The 18,345-nt window shown below is 50.5% G+C and overlaps 1 protein-coding gene across 5 annotated transcripts; it reads right to left on the bottom strand.

Moving 5' to 3' along the window:
- Nucleotides 1–694: 694 nt before the first annotated feature.
- PPRC1 (PPARG related coactivator 1) lies at nt 695–15,176 on the bottom strand. 5 transcript variants are annotated; one of them, XM_027596228.2, is made up of 14 exons: nt 14,992–15,176; nt 11,069–11,257; nt 10,351–10,497; nt 10,127–10,228; nt 7,120–10,012; nt 6,772–6,825; nt 5,877–5,934; nt 5,030–5,100; nt 3,321–4,044; nt 2,203–2,352; nt 2,027–2,093; nt 1,787–1,908; nt 1,385–1,536; nt 695–1,093 (listed from the first exon to the last, which is right to left on the bottom strand). In XM_027596228.2, the coding sequence occupies exons 1-14, from the start codon at nt 15,142–15,144 to the stop codon at nt 990–992; spliced, it is 4,986 nt and encodes a 1,661-aa protein (XP_027452029.1). In that variant the 5' UTR covers nt 15,145–15,176; the 3' UTR covers nt 695–989. The 5 variants fall into 5 exon arrangements, with proteins under 5 accessions (XP_027452029.1, XP_027452030.1, XP_027452031.1 ...); XM_027596229.2 differs by having other exon boundaries at nt 5,030–5,097; XM_027596230.2 differs by having other exon boundaries at nt 10,136–10,228; nt 14,992–15,144.
- Between the last annotated feature and the right edge of the window lie 3,169 nt (nt 15,177–18,345).

Below are 18,345 nucleotides of genomic sequence, written 5' to 3'. Positions count from 1 at the left end.
ATCGGGGTCCGTTCCGCAGGAAGCCTGCATTTCCCTCTCCCACTCCCCCCGCGTGTGTTCCCTCCCTCGCTGTGTCTCTCGCTGTCAAATAAATAAAATCTTAAAAAAAAAAAAATAAAAGAAAGAAAACCTTTATTTGGGGGCACCTGCGTGGCTCAGTCGTTAAGCAGTTGTTAAGCATCTGCCTTCGGCTCAGGTCATGATCTCAGCATCCTGCGGTCGAGCCCCGCATCGGGCTCCCTGCTCGGCGGGAGGCCTGCTTCTCCCTCTCCCTCTCCCACTCCCCGTTTGTGTTCCCTCAGATAAATAAAAAACTTAAAAAACCAAAAAACCTTTATTTGGAACAAGTGTGAGCTTAATGGTAAAAATCTCTTCCGTGGGACTGTAGCAGCATCAGCATCCCTGTTTGGGAACGCAGAATCTCAGGCCCCACCCCTGAAGTCAGAATCTGCATTCTAAAAAGATCACCAGATAATTCAAATTCTTTTAAAGCTTGAGAAGCACTGCCCCAGAAGACTGATTTCACTGACAACACATCCTGAGGAGCAAAGTTTCAAGTCCAACAGGATTTTGCACCCGACCAAAGAGAGGTCCTAGGAACCAAATGGAGGTAAGCATGTCTCTGATTGTGTTCAGATTGGAGAAGTGTGTCTGGCACTAGCACCATTGAAAGAAGCACAACAGCACTTGGGAATTCTCTCTAGTTTGTGTTTATTAGTCTGCATAGTGACTTAGATCTTCCAAACATTGGGGAACCCCTCAGCCCCATCGGAACATAGGAATGCAAGTTAACTTGTTTCAATGCCTGTTATAAAAAATGAATAACCCTTTAAAAAATCTGATTTAACACATTTTTATTTCACTTTTTTCCATTTCTTTATAAAACAGTCATCTCCTCACTAGCAGCTCTCTCCCCTAAAGTGGGGGAGAGGGGGTGGAGGAGGTTGGACACCTCCAAAGAAAAAGGGAAGGGGGAGAAGGGCCCAGGGTTACCTCCTGAGGTTCTTCTGGGCCTGTTTCAACAATGTGTCAAAGTCAAGAGAATCAAATTTGCTCTTTACAGGAGCAGGGTCAAAGTCTTCCCGGTTGGAGTCTATAAAAATAGAGACAGACATCAAGGTCTCTGACAACACTTCCCTACCACAGGGTCCTCAAATAGCCAGCCTCCTCCCACCCCAATAATGGATGGAAATAATATCACCCTGGTTTTAAGTCAAAAAGACAAGAGAACTCCCACTTCTCTCATCCCACCCCCCAGGTTCTTTGTGTGTCACATTCAGCATTAAGTCAGCTCCATGAAGGAGAGCCCCACTCTCAAAATGGTTGGGAACCCTTCTGGGGACAATATGAAGTATACCAAAGCCTCTGGGTCTCTTCCACTCACCAAGATCAGAATAGCTTCTCTTGCAGAACTGCCTGCGGCCCCCGAAGCAGAGATCAAAGGGTTGTTCATCTGCCTGCCTCAGCTTGTGGCCACTCTCGATGGCTGCAAATGCCTCCTCAGCATAGCGGTAAGTGACGAAGCCGTAGTTGTCACTGGTGAGGAAGATGAGGCAAGGCTAGGATGGCCACCTGGGCCCATGCCATGGAGAACAGATACTTCCCAGGGTACAGAGAGGGACTGGGGTGGTTCCTCTCATTCCCCAAACGGCCAACCCTCTGACTGTGGGAGTGCAGGGGTCGTCCTACACTGCCTAGCACACCAGAGGAAGGAGGAAAGGCAAAGAAGCATCATGGTAGATGAATGGGACGGAAAGGACATTTTGACCTTAGGGCCCAAGCTTACCCTTGGACACGGAAGTGGATAGTGCACTCCTCAATCTCTCCGAAAACAGAGAACCTTTGTTTCAGTTCTGACCTAGTCATGCGGCCAGGTATCTTCCCAATGAAGACCACTCTTCTCTCCTCCTATGTTGGAACAAGGAAAATTGATACAACATGACCCAGGGCTACCAACGTAGAAGACCCTCCAAGCTCATGGCCCAGGGGCAAGCCCCATCCTCCCAAGACCTGTTCCTCTACTCACTATTGCACGCTCCTTCTGCAGCACTCTCTGCCTTTGGTAATGGTCATGTGAACGGTAAGAGCTGTACCTGACATGAGAAGAAGGTGCCATCAGCCCCCCAGACATTAAATACCTCAAGTCTCAGAACTCTCAGGCATTTGCATCTCAGATGCATGACTCCATGACCACATACTCACCGCCGCCTCCTGTCACTTCTCCGTCGGGGGGATGGGGAGCGGGACCGGCTTCGGGAACTGGATGAGGAAGATGAGGAAGATGAGGAGGAAGATGAGGAGGAGGAAGAGGAAGAGCATCTTCGGGAACGTCCAGAGGAACTGCAACTGGATCTGGAGGATAAAGGGGCAGGTGGGAATGCTGGAAGTGGTGCAAATATATTCCACTTACCTCACCTTGGCCCCAGCCTTGCCTCTCTGTCAGGAAGCTCAGGCCCAAAGGCAAAGCAGAGCAAAAGAGGTCTAGAGGAATTCCACAGATGATAAAACTGAGGGCCTCATGAACTTTAGATGTATCTGGAATGTTTTAGAGTGTTTTGGCACAGATCATAGTTATTTTCAATTATGCAATTAAAAACAAAAACATTTAACAAGTCAGTAAAAAGAAAAATAAATGGAGACTCAGAGATAAAGGGCTGGGGCCTAGGTCTTACAACTAGCTGGGGGTGCCAGGCCTGGGTCTCTGGGTTCCTGCTCCCCTAACATGTCTCATAGCAGTGCTGTGACCATGGCGTAAAAGGGAGGTGACTTGCTAGACCTGTAGTAGAGATCATTTCTCAAGAGGTCATTCTGGTTCCAAAACCAAGAATTCTTCATGGATTAAGTGGGAAAATTTGGATCTGTTACCGAGAAAAAGGTACTGCCCAAAAATGTATGAGGCCACAGTAACAAAGGAACTGTCCAGAGTCTTTCCTCAACAGACGATTAGAAGAACTGCTATCAACAACCCACTATCCCACCTTCCGGCAACCCGCCAAGAAAAGAGCAGAAATGAGGACTGATACGGTATATGACAAGAGTAAACACGGGCGAGATCCAGCCCTAATGGTCTCCCCAAGGTAGAGGTCGAGGAAGCAGGTGACCTCAGGTATACCCCAAACTCAAACAGGGATGGAAGCTATCTTCTCACAACTTGCCTCCATCAATAATCTAAGAAAGGGGGAGAAGACAAAAGCCAAGGACAGAAGTGGAAGACTTAGAGCCTGAAAATATCAAACTCAATGGGCAAAAGCTCTCAAAGTAAACTGGAGAGCACACAGACTTCCTAAATGAAGAGGACCTAACAGGCCATCAGAGCTCACCTTCGCCACCTCTTGTGTGGGGGGGAGAGGGACCTGGACCGGGACCGGGATGAGGAAGACGACGATGAGGATGAAGAGGAAGATGCTTCGCTGGTCCGGTTGGACCCAGAGCTGACAGAACGGCTGCTGCGGCCACGGCAGCCCTGCCAGCCCCGGCTTGGGGGACTGGCTGACCTGCAGGCTTTTCGGTAACAGCGCACTGATCGCTGCTTGGCTGAGGGCTCAGGGGGAGTCCTAGTGTTCGTGTCATTCCGGCAAGGCGAGGCCTCAGGGGACAGCAAGGCAGATGGGGCGAGGCAAGGAGCTGGGGGATCTGCCTGCTCACTGCTAGTCCTGTGATCAAGTGGCTCCTGGGAGGCAGCTGTGCGTGGGGACAGGGGGATGACTGAGCCCAGGGACAAGACAGGTTTGATGGTGATGTCCTGATGGCGTTTGACGTTCCATCGGGAGCCCACCTCTGGAATGACTAGGGCAGGCGTCTTTTTGGGGGGAGTCCTGCTCCGGACACAATAGTCATGGTCCCCAGAGCCCACATGGACTGGACTAGGGCCATGGACCCCTTCTTGGAGGCGGGTTGCAGCTGGATGTTTGGCCTCTGTAACTCCTTCAGGCTTCAGGGTTCCCTCCTGGGCGGTAGACTTAGGAGATTTGGCTTTGGCCAGCAGTGAGACAGCAGCCAGGGGCTTCCATAATTGGTGGGGAGGGGTAGCTGGTGGGGTGAGCCCTGTGAGGGGAGGGAGGATGGAGATAGCAGGATGAGATCCGATTCTACACTTCCAAACACTGCGTATAGAGGCTCCAGAGACCCCCACCTCATGTCACAAAGTAACCAAGGAGAGTCAACAGCCCAACTTCTCCCACTGTTGCAATACTGCTTCCCCCAAGTTCCCCAACTGGAGGATGAAGCAAAAGAGACCCCCAGCCAGCTAGGGTCCTCCTGAACCCCTCAACTTCTCACTGCCCAAACCTAGCTAGTGACCAGCTCCTGTCTGGTCCACCCCTCCATTCTTAGACCCAGCCCCCGCTCTCCACCCAGCACTGCCTGACTTCACGGCTGCATCTTGCCTGGACTCATGTAATCATCTTCCAATGATTTCCTACCTCAGGTTTTACGCCCATCTACCCTGTCTTCTACATTCCTGCTAAAGGGAACACCCCAAAACCAATTGCTTCTTCAATACACAAAGTCCAAACAACTTAACATGGCACTCAAAGTTCCCATAATCTGACCTACTTACCACTTCAGCTTTATCTCTTGCTTTAGTTCTACCCACCATCCCCATCAGCCACTACACTCCAGCCAAACCAAACAACTCGCAATTCCCCCAAACATACCAGGCTCATTTTGTTTCTTCAGTTCACTCCAGCTGCTCCATCACCCTAGAATGCCCCATCCCCTAAATCTATCTGATTGGTATCAGTGATTTTCTCAAACCTCTGGTTCAGGGATTACACCTTATATATATAACCCTCCCCTGACTATCCCATCTCAGACCCCACTATAAACCACAAAGGCTTCTTTAACATACAACCTCCCTGATACTCAACATGGTCATTGGTTTATACATCTGCTCCCTGGACTATGAGAACCTCAAGGATGAGGATCAGATTTCTGTATTCCCAACATCTACACACACCTGGTGCAGGGCAGGTTCTATAAACATTTGCCGCATACTAATCAAAGGCAGAGTTCCCCACTCTGAACCCACCTGCCACGTTGGCCAGTTCTGGGGCTTGTAACCGGTCTAGGGGCCTCTTCTCCTGGGGAGTGTCAACGCTGCTGGCAGGGGGGAAAAGGTAAAGCCTGGTTCATTGCCTCCTCAACATCTTGTACATCTGTTTTCCTCACAAAGCAATTGTGCAGAGAAGAACAGGATACACAAACTGCCCCTATTACTCTCCTCCAGCACAACGGGCTCTTAGTGACCGAAATGTAGGTTGGGTCTCAACTCGGCTCTGTTCAATTCTAGAAGGCAGGCTGGATATGACCTTGAATACCCCCCGCCCACTTCCTTTAAGCCAGGAGCCTTGCCTACCTAGCTCAAAACAACCCACTATCAATGTGGATGGGAACAGCCTGGTCAGAAGAGGATAGGGTAGCATGAACATGATAAATGAAAAAAGGCCTCTCAGTGCTGGAAGACTGGGGAACAAGGATGTCCAGGGTGCCTCCTCCAAGGAGTCAGGAAAGCCCTAGCCATGAGTATCTTCCCCATTTGATCTTATACCATCACCAGTGTTGAGCAAGCTTAAAAGTTTGTTAAAGAAAAGAAAGAAATCCCCAAACGCACAATTTGCCAGAAGATAAAAAACACCTCCAGGACATTCATTTGGAATCCCAGACTGTCAACAGCAGAGGATGATACACATCCTCCTATCTCACCACCCAAGACAGCGTCCAATAGTGATGGGCTGAGTGGGACACGGGGAAACAGGGAAAGACTCTAAAGCTAACTAAAAGTCCCTGTGACAGAGGCATCCAGTTGACGTTCCTGAAGCGCCGGCCGGCTGCTGACCAACAGCTGTAGGGTAACTCGCTTCTGTCTCCATACTCACCCTGAGTTTCCTACAGCCAGGTTATCAGCAGGAGCCGGGGGAGGGTACTCCTTTTTGGCTGCAAAGAAACCAAATTAATTAAAAGGCCACCAGATGTTCCAAATTGAGGAGGTGCAAAAGGGCTGGCTTTGAGACCCAAAGAAGGAAAATCCAGTTTACCTAGTATTTCACTGGGCTCTCCCCAGAGAGATCCGTTCTCTTCTAGTGGATACGCCACTACTATTTTTAATCATGTCTCTGCTCAGAGACATCTGTTAATTACTCACTGAATCTGAGATAGAGCCCAAACTTCTAAGCCTAGCATGTAAGGTTCTACGTGATCTAAGTAACTTCCTGGACTTGTGGTCGATTTGTTCTACACTTATATTTTTCCTTGTACTATAGATACTTGTTACTAATTCAGAAGTCATTTCTGTCATTTTCCTCCCCATTGACCATAAGCTCCTTGAGCACAAGGCACAATACCCTCCACAGCACCTAGGTCCTTGCTTTGTACTGAGAAAGCTGAGCTATCCCTTGCCTTCCAAACACACCACACACAATCCTTCCTACACCTCTGCCTTTACTCACCACACACACATCCTGTCTTTCAAGGCCCAGCTTGAGAGCTACTTTCCTCTAGAAAAATGTCCCCAACCAACCCAACCCTCTTGGATCTCCAACATCCATTTACTCTTTATAGTTCTTGCCATGCTATACCACCACCCTCTCCCTGGGTTAGGTTGTATTATAGGTGAACCTTGTTTCCCCATTCCTATCAGAATGAGATTAATTCCCTTGAGACTCTGAGACTGCCCCTCCACCACTCCCTTCCTTCCATCTAAGTAACTACAGGGCTGGGCCCAAAGAAAATAGCAACAGAAAGGGGTTTAGCATAGCTACTCAGGTTCCTCACCTTCGGATTTCTCAAACTGCTCCAGCAGACTGGACAGGTCTGACGCCTCAATTCCTGTAGAAGCACACAATACAGGATTGGAAACAGAAGTACTCAAGTCCTAGAATTCCCAAATCACCTCACTTCTCCCTTTATGCTCCCCCTGCCCACTGTACTAAGTAAATGACGGCAGCAACACAAAGCAGGAAGGAATCAAACAAACCCAGAGCTCTGCCTCAAAAATGCTCCAAACAAATGACCCTCCACAAGCCCAGCCCCATCAAGGTGGTTTGTCCTGTTCTATGGTGTATGCTCACCATCCAACCCCCATGCCCTTCACTCACATCAACTAAACTGTGTGGCACTTACCAATCTCACTGATGAAAGCCTGTACCACGTCCTCAGGGCCTTGAGTACGTGGGGTAGGCAAGAATGAGAGTTTTCTTAGACGGGCTGGGTGGACAGCAGGCAGCTTAGTTACAGTGCTCTGCTTTGGTGTGGGTGTGGGAACAGCCTTGGCAACAGGAGAGGGGGGCTTCTCCCTGGGCCTGGTCTCCTGGGTCTCAGGCTTTAGCCTCTCTGATGCAGGCTCCTCAACAGCCACACTCTCAGCAGGCAGACATGGTGGAGCCTTGATCTGGGGGCTTTGCACTGGGGAGGACACCTTGTGTTTCATATGGGGAGATGCAGGCACTGACCTGACCTCCACCTTGGTGGGCTCTACCTGCGGAGCTCCCTGGCCAGCTGACCCAAGACTGAGAGCCACTGGCCCAGGAAGTACACTTTCAGAAGGGCCTGCTGGAATGCCACTGGGCTCCACCTTGGGTGGGGGAGCAGCTCTCCCAACAGATGCTAGAGACAAAGGAGGTGGTGGCACAGTAGGCCAGAATGGAGGGTGTTGCAGCCCGGAGCCCCATCCCAAGGGCCCATAGGCACAGCTGGAGCTATAAGGTGGGACTGGGACTGGAGGGGGTACCCAAGGCACATTGCAAGTGGGGGGCACAGCATAGGTGCCAGGAGTACCAGATACTAGGGGCACTGTTGGTAGGGGGGGCAGGCAAGGATAGCCAGAAGGGGACACAGGGGGATAACAAGGCCAGGGTGGCACAGGAGCATAGTGAATATAGGGATCAGGCGGCACTGGCCCCATAGACATCGAAAGACTGGGAGGCTGCAAGGGTGGTGGGGGCAGACTGGGGATCCCTTGCCCACTTGTAGGAAGGGGCAGCATGGGGGTCATGCCTAGCCCACCTGGAGGGAAAGGCAAAGCAGTGGGCATTGTGGGAGGCATGGGCTGCACAGTAGGAGGGGGAGGTCTTGCTGGTAGTGGCAGCTCTTGGGATGGCACCTGCTCAGTGGGAGTTGAGGCCCTAGGTTTGTTTGCAGGTGGCTCAGGACTAGGAGAAGCAGGGCTAGAACCCACAGGCACAGAGCAAGCCTCGGGAGAAACCTCAGGGCTTCTCTGCAGAGTTGTCTTCTTGGCTGGGGCTGGTGGGATGACAAGACAAGGGATGTCTGCTAGCCCTGTGGGGGTCTCTGGGAGACTGGGCCACTTCCCAGCTGGGGGCTGGGGACTCCTCTCTGCTGCCTCTGCTTGGCGCTGCTGCCTCCGTCGCCGGTACTCTGATAGGCTAAGAGGCCGAGGTCTGGCTTCCTGGGGTGTGGCACTGGTACCACTTTCTACCTTCAAAGGACCCATAACCTCCTGGACTTCAGGGATGATGGCCTTTAGGGAGTCCAAGGACTCTGATTCTGGAAGGATCTGGGGAGCTGGACTCCCCTGAACTGATGACACTGCACCACGTCTGGGATCAGACGGCCTAGACTTAACTAGCACAGGATCAACTAGAGCCAGGTCATTGGAAACAGAGTCAACTGGTGCTGAGTTAGCTGGCACAAGGTCACCTGGTGGCAAGTTATCTGAGATGCGAACAACCACTGTAGGGTCAATTTCTGCTGAGTCAGCCAGGACTGGGTCAATCAGCACTGGGTCAGCTGGGAGAGGGTCAACCAACTCTGAGTTTGCTGAAGCAAGGTCAACCAATGCAGGATCAACAGGTACAGGGTCAGCTAGAACAGGATTAACTTCAGTGGGATCGGTTTCAACAGAGTCAAGTGGCATGGGGTCGGCTTGAGCAGAGACATGGGTTGGAACAGGGTTGGCTTGGATACCGTCAACCAGGTTGGAGTAAAGGTCTAGAGGATCTTCTTTGTCAGGACTAGCTTGCCCAGCACTACTCTCCAAGTTCCCAGAGCTAGGTTTCTCCAAGGCAGCTGCCCAGGCCCGAGCCCAAGCCCGGGGCTTCCCTCTACTACGAGGAGGCCCAACCTCTCTTTGAAGTTCCTCCTGAGGCAAGTTTCCTGCCTGAGAGGTCAGCTCTGTAGCCATGGTAGACTGCCCACGAGAAGATGACCTTAGCCTCCTGGCATAGCCTTCTGCACAGGCTGTTGGCTGCTCTTTGCTCCTCTTCTTCCTGCCCTTTCGAGCTCTCTGGGAGCTCAGCATTGTGTTGGCTGGTGGGTTCTGAGGCCCCTTGGGTATCACTGGCTCCATGACCTCCCTGGGCTCCAACAAGCAGACTGACTCCAGCTTTTCCTCTGAGTCCACTGACAACCCCTCTTTCTCAGGGGAGAGGTCTTCCTTGGGCACAGCAGCCTCTGTCTCCGACTCTAGTGTAGGCATGAGTAGCTTCAAAGCTGGACTGGCCTCTAGCGAGTCATCTAGGAGCACAGGCTGGGGCCCAGTAGGGATCTGCCTTACCACAACTGGAATCTCCAGGTCATTACCAGCTGCGGCTGCCTGGCCCACAATCTCTAGCACCACACAGTCCTCAGGCAGTGTCAAATCATCCGGCTGCTCCTGAAGCTCATCCTCGAGTGATGTCAGGTGAGTGAGGTTGGGCAGGCAGTATGGATGCATGGCCCGCACTAGCTCACTCAAGGAGGAGATGCTCTCATCACCAGCTGCCTGCACTGCTGTCTCAGCTGCTGCGGTTTTATCTTCCTCCTCTGGGCAGGCCAGGTGCATAGGGAAGTCTGGGATACTGCTCACAGAGCTGTCGAGCTCTCCAGCAAGCATCTGGCCACTGAAGCTGGCCACCTCCTCCTCTTCTTCCCCATCACTGCGCTGCTGGGGAGGAGGGGATTGGCCCCGGCGGGCTCTTGATCTTGGGGGTCTCCAACTAGGAAGCTTAGGGGAGGAGGTCTCTAAGAAGGAAGGTGGGGAGAAGTCCCAAGGAGGATCTGAGAGAGACATCTCAACCTGTAGGGAAGAAGAGAAGCTGCAGAAGTTTTCTCCAGGGATACATTTTTCCAGGTCTGTCCCCACACACTCCTCCCTTCTGGGAGTCTCTGAGGCTCCCTTGGTCAGGCTTACCCCACTCACTCTACTACTGCCTGTGCTGGGCCCCAGTGGGTCAACCGGGGTGATGAGGTCACGTTCTGGGGGTGTCCGGGAGAGGGTGAGCAGCTTGTGCAGCTGAGAGGGAGGAAAAGACCTGAGATGAGTTCGTGCTTCACAGCTATATGCGTAGGCCCACAGTCTTGGCTCTAACCTTTGCGCCAACCACCCGCCCCCGCCACCCCGGGTCCCACACTCACAGAGGAGCCCTCCCGAGGTGACACAAGCAGTTCTGAGTCAGGAATGCTGTCAAACGGAGACAGGTTCTCGGAATCTGCATTGTCCAAGATCTCTGTCAGAGCTGTGAGCAGTGACACTTCATTCTGGTCCTCCAGAGATAACCTGCTCTGCTCCAGAAAGACAACAGGAAGGTCCCACCATCATCCCTAATGATCTACTGGCCACTGAGAAGGACTGAACGCCGAGAGACATAGTCTCCCAGGCTCAGTTCAACTCAATTTGCCAGAGAGAGATCTGAATGCCAGAAAGCATGGGCTCCAATCTCATTCACTGCCATCTCCCACCTCTCTAGTGCCAAGAGAGGCCTGTCAGAATTGAGGCTTAAGCTTATGTTTCATGTACTCCCTCCACCCTCAGGTAAGATGTGGGATGCTCAGCAGACAACCCTTGGCTAGGCTGGAACTGGACTCAAAACAAATCGGAACCCTCTTGACATGTAAGATGGCGGCCCATGCAGGTGGAAAGGCCTTGGACTATTGTTCAAGCCTGCCAGGGTATCCTCACACGGGACACAGTCTAGCATCCTACAGCCCAACTCTCACTGAGAGACAAAAAACACACTTCAAGGACTTGGTTTGGGTATCCAGGAACCAAGATCCTGGGAAAGCAGAACCACTGAGCCATAGCCTCCAATGCAAACCTCCCACCTAAAGACATTTAGGCCCAGCCCCAGCTCACCTCCCCAAGGCTCCCAAAATCCTCGATGAGGGAGATGAGGGAGGCATCCATGTAGCTCTGCATGGTCCCCAGCAGTGTCTCATCCTGCAGTATCAGCTCCTCCATCTCCAGGTCCTTCTCCCTCAGGCAGGGGCCAAGCCGAGACAGACTAACAAAACCAGAATCATCCCCTTCCTCATGCAGCAGCACCTGGGGCAAACAGGATGGTCGTAAGGGCATGAAGGCTGCAGGGTGTGGGACCTCCAGGGCAGCTGTGTGATAGGCTCTGTAAACCAGGCATTCAGCCCTCCACCAACGGCCCCAGACTCAGCAGGAGCCCCACCGAAGCCAAACCTCTAGACTTGCTGGGCAGAGAGAAGTATACCCACGAGCCAAAGCACCAGTCCGGATGGCAGTGTTCAAGGACCTTCTGGGCAAAAAAAAGTCTGGACTCCATCCAGAAACAGTTGGAGCCACAGAAGATTATTAAACTGGGAATAAAAACATCAAAAAGATCAAAATTGTTCAGAAGAGTTGTCTACTGGCAGTGGTAAAGGCAGATAGTCTGAGGGGTACACCAGAGGAGAGGTGGTCAGCAAGGAGGCAATTTCAGCTCCAACCACCTTACCTCCCTCAAGTCCCACTCAGGCCTTTCTTCTCTACTTAGCTCAAACCCAACCTTGTTCAAGACAATGTGGGCTTCCCCAACCCATGCTGATCTCTCCTCATACCCCTGAATTCAATCAGATTTCTGTAGCACTCATTTTTCTGGCAATCATGATGTTCCTTGCATCATTACTAAAACCGATTCTAAGTTCCTTTGGGGCAAACAACTCTTTGTACCATACTAGCCTATATCCCTCTTGGATCTCGGAAGGGTTTAAACTGTGCTTGTACTTCCTGATGATCCATGATGCCTCGCACAGTGTCTTATACAGAGTTGACGTGCACACTTAACTCACATTTTTGTATTTTTAAGGCCCTACAATGGGCCACTCAACCTCTCAACGATAGTCCCAAAGGAGTCTCCCACCTCGACCACGTGAGCACAAAAGAGAAAGCCTGATTTGTTGATTCAGTACATGGAAAAGCCCCACCCCACCACTTGCCTGAAAACTAGCAACATCTTCAGCCTTGTCAGGCAGGGAGCCACCCGCCCAGGCCTGTCAAGAGTGTGGGCGTGGGCAGGGCCAGAAGTAGCTAGAATGGGGCTGGCAAGGCCAGAGGCCAGAACCAGGGGTATGTCCACTATAGGAAACAGATGATGAAGGCCAAAGAATAGGAACAAATAAGGACAAGCTAATCCCCTCTCCCCTCCTGCAGCAAAGGGAAACTCTGCACCTCTTCCAAGACAAAAAAAAAAAAGCAACAGGTGTGACTACCCCCATACCCACCCTTCTAACTCAGCTGAGGAGTTCCAGTGCCCAGAGAAGTGAAGGTGGCAGGTTTTAGGCACTAACTCCTCCCAAGCCTTCACAATCCTATAATTACAACCAGCAGCAGAATAGCCCTTGGCTCAGCAAACACTCCTGGGTGAGCAAGGAGGCTGCATCTCAACTTGCCCTGCCACCTACCTGACCTAGTCACTAGGCCAGAATCTTAAAACAATGCCCAGCTCTGGGACCCACTCACCACCCCCATCAGGCAAGTACTGGAGCCCCAGTCAGAGACACTCCCCTCTTCACCTGACATCACCTATCCCTCAATCCGCAAAGAGCACAGCACTCAGACTACCAAAATCATCTAGGGGCTAAATCCAGGCTAAAAGTGAGCCAGCCACCAGCATCTCTAACTTCAGCAACCTCCCAACTGGCTTTCTCACTCGCAGTCCCGTCCCTACAGGGGTCAAAACCAACTACAAACTATTAAGAATACACATCTGATCACTTTTTGAGACCCTCCCTAAACCCTTCCAATGGCATCTTACTGCTCTTAGCACTAGATTTAGACTGTTTAATATAACTTACAAGGGTCCTGGTCTTCCTCACCAGGCTCTTCTGCTCCAGTATGTGTCCTCTCTTACCACTATGTCTCTCTCTATGCATCATACAGGTCTCTCCATTTCTTCAATAAGCATGTTCTCTCCCACTTCAAGTCCTTCCCATTCTATTTCCTCTGATGAAAGCTTCCCTCCCTCACCACAGACAGCCTTCAAGTCTCAACTTAAAACGTCCTTTCCCAGACCCTGCAATGTAGATTATTACTACTACTCATTATATAATCCCAAATACGCTGCACTTTCCTTTTGTCCCGCTCATCATTATTTAATGTCTGTCTATCCCAATAAAACCATACGATCCTAGAGAACAGGATCCCTTATGTCTGAACACAGTATCTCAATAAATACTGGTTGACTGACTAGCTTCCATATACCCACCTTTCTTAGGAGAGAGGTGAGAGAGGAAACACAATCTCTCCGTGAGACCCTCTCCAACCCCAGATGACCACCTAAATTGGATTACAGCTGGGTCATGGATCCTTCCTGCCTCTCCCCTAAAAGGTGAGCAGCTCCCAAGCTAGGGCCTCAGAAGCAAGGGCCTGGATTGGTCTCCTGGAACTGACATTACCTGGTAGCCTGCAGCCCAATTCCCACCTAGAACTAAACCAAACCAAAGCAAAACAAAACACCCAAAAGCTTTCAAGGACTCAGCTTAATTGCTTAAGAGAGAGAATAATTCAGACTAAGTCCTGCCCACCACTCTAGGTGGCAACTTTTAAGCCCTCTGCTGAGGAGAGGGATGGTAACACTTTCTAAGTATGGAGAAATGAAGACCAAAGATACAGAATCTGACAGAAGAAGCCACCCCTATCCAACAAACGTTCAACTAGTGTTGAATAGTTCTTAAATCGCCTCCAACTCTTCCCATTCCCAGCAAAATTCCAAAGAGCTCTAAATACAGATCACCTCAATTTGTATGTGTCAGTTCACAGGAGGCCTTAGCTGCTTCTTCAAAAGAGACGCTGAAGGAAAAAGGGAAGGAGAAAGGATTCTCTTTCCCTTACTTAGGCTTGTCCCACGTATATGTTGACACTCCCCATGCCCCTTGAATCACGAATGAGGCAGGTTCGCAGGCAACCAAAACGCCAGTGCCCATGACTCACAACCCACCGTAAGCCGGTCAGACAGAAGCCACCACAAGCTTACTCCACAGCCCTTTAACCTCAGCCTTCTGCCCTCCCCAACACACTCCACCATCCGCAGGGAACTGACTCCCCGCACATCTCTGGAAGGTCCTTCACCGTCCGCTGTCGAGGCGCCATGAACCAATGCAGGAGAAAAAAACTACTCCAAGACCCTGGGCAAAGTTGCCTCTAGCAGCCCCTACCTTCCTTCTCGGCCAGGGGCCCCCAACACGGTCGGAGATGGCGGGACGGGCTGAGACACACCCAGTTCCCAGCAGTGCGGCTCCAACACCGATACGAGATGCCGGGCAGCCTGGAGCGGGAGCCACGTGGACATCCCCTCCCGGCCCCCACGTGGACCCGCGGGCCACCCCCCCACCAGAAGCCCAACCCACGTGGGTGCCAGAGCCGCCTAGAGGGGGAGGGGAAGCCGACAAGTTCTCCCGGGAAAATTGCTCCCCCCCACCCCACGTGGCTCCGAAAAGGCACTGCAGCGCGGTGCTAGGGGCACCCCCACTCGGCATCCTTAGAGGGAGGTCTTAACGCTAGATTCCAAGTCCGAATCTCTGACCCCCCACCTCGGGCCATGTTTCCAACACCCGGCTATGCCCCTCCGGCGTTCCAGAGGAATGGCCACGGGGACCCCCGCCTCTTCCTGCGTCCCTCCAGTAAACAGCCCAGGTCCGTTCGGCCCAACCCGTCTCCCGCAGCCAGCCGGCATCGCCTCCCGAACGCTTCCTCCCTTTCCTGTAGCGTCCACGTGTCACCGCCCGGCACACGCCGCTTTGCTGCCAGCCGCGGGCCGCCCGCCAGCCTCTCACCTGCTCCCCGCCATTCACAGAGCCCACAGTCCCATACGGTGTTTGGCTTCGACTCCCCCAACTGCTGCCGCGGACTCCACCGCCGGGGTCGGGTCCGGGGCCCCCACTCGGAGACGGCGCGACTCCGTCTCTCCAACCCCGGCGCGCCGCCATCTTGGCCCCTGAACACCCAGCGCAGCTCTGGTCGCCGGCGCCGCCTCGCCCAGCAGATTGTGGGAAGGGAACTACAATTCCCGGAAGACATTGCAAGACTACGGATCCCAAAAGGCCTTGCGGCGAGACCCACTCGCACCTGGGAAGAGGGCCCTGGCCTCGCAAGGGAGCCTGGGAATAGTAGTTGTTCTAAGCGGAGCCCCAGCGGCACGTGCTGCACTCATACTGTCATGTTTAGTTTTGTGTTCAGTGGGTTGGGGAGCGCGAGGTAATAAAGGGAGGGTTAACATTTACGCATCTCTTTATTTTCCTAATTTGCCCAACTGTCCAAAGCCCTCTTTATCTGACATTCTATAATGCGGTACTTTCCTTTTACCACATAGTCCAAGTGGGGCTATGCTTTGAATCAGCACCCCCTAGTGGGCACCCGCACTCCAGGAGCTAACCTTCACCTAATCTGCTGCGCCACTACTGCTAGTTTAATCTTTTTTTGTTGTTATGGTTTGATCTTCCTTTATTTCTAGTTTCATTAGGAAATATTTAATATACACCACTGTATAAGTTTAAGGCATATAGCATGATTGTTTGATTTACATGTGCTGTGAAATGAGCACCACAGACAGGTTCAGCTAACCCATATTCTCACATAGGTAAAAAAAAATTTTGTTTTTCCATGTGATGAGATTTACTCTTTAACAACTTTCCTATATCTCATACATCAGTATTAGCTATGTAATGTTGCACATTACATAGCTATTACTAATTTGTCTTATAAATGGAAGTTTGTAGAGTTTTTTTTTTAAGATTTTATTTATTTGACAGAGAGACAGTGAGAGAGGGAACACAAGCAAGCGGGGGAGTGGGAGAGGGAGAAGCAGGCTTCCCGCTGAGCAGGGAGCCCAATGCGGGGCTCATGATCTGAGCTGAAGGCAGACACTTAACAACTGAGCCCCCTGGGCGCCCCAAGAAGTTTGTAGGATTTAATCTTAAAACAGCATTCTTGGGGTCCTTCTGGGCTACTCAGAAACCCACATTGGCACCTCATTACCAAAGGTATTTCCTGCTGCTGCACATCATCTTGCTGTCTTACAAAGACAACTGGTATTCTCCTGCCTTTGTTTTCTGTTTGGAATATTTGAACTTGGAAACATCTTTCATGCCCTCTTTTACCCAGGAAAGCTTTTCTGATCATCCCAACCAACCATGATATCTCTCTATATTTCCACAGTCCATCACTATCACTGCTAGTCATCCATTTGCCCTTTAGAAGCTCCTTCTTATCGTTTTCTTATTTTTAAAAAACTTTTCTATTAACAAAAGTTTAAAAATCATTTCAGGGACACTTGGGTGGTGCAGTCCCTTAAGTGTCTGACTCTTGGTTTCAGCTCAGGTCATGATCTCAGAGTCCTGAGATCTAGCCCCAGTTGCGCCGTACTCAGGGCAGAGTCTGCTGAAGTTTCTCTCTCCCCCTCCCTCTGCCCCTCCCCCTCCCCCGTGTGCACGTGCTCTCTCTTTCTCTCTCTCAAATAAATAAATGTAAAAAAAAATCAAATAGCACAAAACTATATTAAAAATGCTCTTGGCCTGCAAATTCCAGTTCTACTCCCCAGATTTAATCCTTGTCACCTTTGGTGTGTATTCATCCACACCTTTTGTATTCATGTAAAAATATATAGGAAAAGTTTGAGATCTACATTGGGTGTAGAGATTACTTAAAAATAAAAAAATAAAAAAATCAGGATGGCTGGGTGCTTCAGTCGGTTAAGCGTCTGCCTTTGGCTCAGGTCATGATCCCAGGTCCTGGGGTTGAGTCTTGCATAGGGCTCCCTGCTCAGCAGGGAGCCTGCTTCTTTCTCTGCCTGCAGCTCGCCCGACTTGTGCTCTCTCTTTCTGACAAATAAATAAATATCTTTAAAAAAAAAGTCTTTACCCCCCCCAAAAAAGTGCCCATACCATATGTATGATTCTACAACTTGGTTTTTTTTCAGGTAACAATACATTAGTCTTTACTGAGATCTTATTTACTGATACCTTAGTGAGTACCAGTTCCATTATATGAGTATACTATTATTTAAAGTATATTTAAGTTATTTCAAATTTTTCACTGTTACAGATTAAGTTACAGTGAACATTCTTGTACACGTGTACATGTATCTTTGCCCTTTTGTACATTCTATGAAATAGTTTCCTTCCAATGAGATTGCTGAGTTAAAGGATGTATACATTTAAATTTCGGTGGAGGGGCGCCTGGGTGGCTCCGTCGTTAGGCGTCTGCCTTCGGCCCGGGGACCCTGGGATGGAGCCCCGCATCAGGCTCCCTGCTCTGCGGGAAGCCTGCTTCTCCCTCTCCCACTCCCCCTGCTTGTGTTCCCTCTCTCGCTATTTTTCTATCTGTCAAATAAATATATAAAATCTTTAAAAAAAATTTCGGTGGATAATGCCAAACTGCCCTTTAGGAAGGTTGTATCAATATACATTCTCACACACACACACAGAAATCATGAGAGGCGAGGACCTCTGTTATGGACTGAATTGTAACCCCCCTCCTGATCCAGGCAAAATTTATATGTTGAAGGACTCCAGCCCCATTAGCTGTATTTGGAGATAGAGCTTTATGGAGGTAATTAAATTTAATGACATCATAAAGTTGGGAGCCTAATCCAATAGGACTGGTGTCAGAAGAGGAAGAGATACCTGCAAGCCAGGGAAAGAGGTCTCACCAGAAACCAGCCCTGTGAGTACCTTGATCTTGAACTTCCAGCCTCTGAAGCTATGAGAAAATAAATTTCTGTTTTTAGGCCACTTAGTCTGTGGTATTCTGTTATGGCAGCCCGGATAGATTAATACAACCTCCTTTTATTTTTTCTTTTTAAAGATTTTATTTATTTATTTGACAGAGAGAGAGAGAGAGAGTGCACCGAGGGAGAAGGAGGCAGAGGGAGAGGGAGAAGCTGGATCCCCGTAGAGCAGTGAGCCCAATGTGGGGCTTGATCCCAGGACCCTGAGATCAGGACCTGAGCTGAAGGCAGATGCTTAACGGACTGAGCCACCCAGGTGCCCCCTTCTTTTATTTTCTTAATATTTCAAGTGTATTAGTTTTGCCTTCCCAAATAGGCTTTAAAAACCGTAAATTCAGAAACTGAATCTGTTCACCGTTTTTTCATAGAATTGTCAAATGAGGGAAACACTAAGTTTTATTTC

This window comes from Zalophus californianus, chromosome 15 (genome assembly GCF_009762305.2).
Source record: "Zalophus californianus isolate mZalCal1 chromosome 15, mZalCal1.pri.v2, whole genome shotgun sequence".
NCBI lineage: Eukaryota > Metazoa > Chordata > Mammalia > Carnivora > Otariidae > Zalophus > Zalophus californianus.
This window is presented reverse-complemented; position numbering and strand designations above follow the sequence as displayed.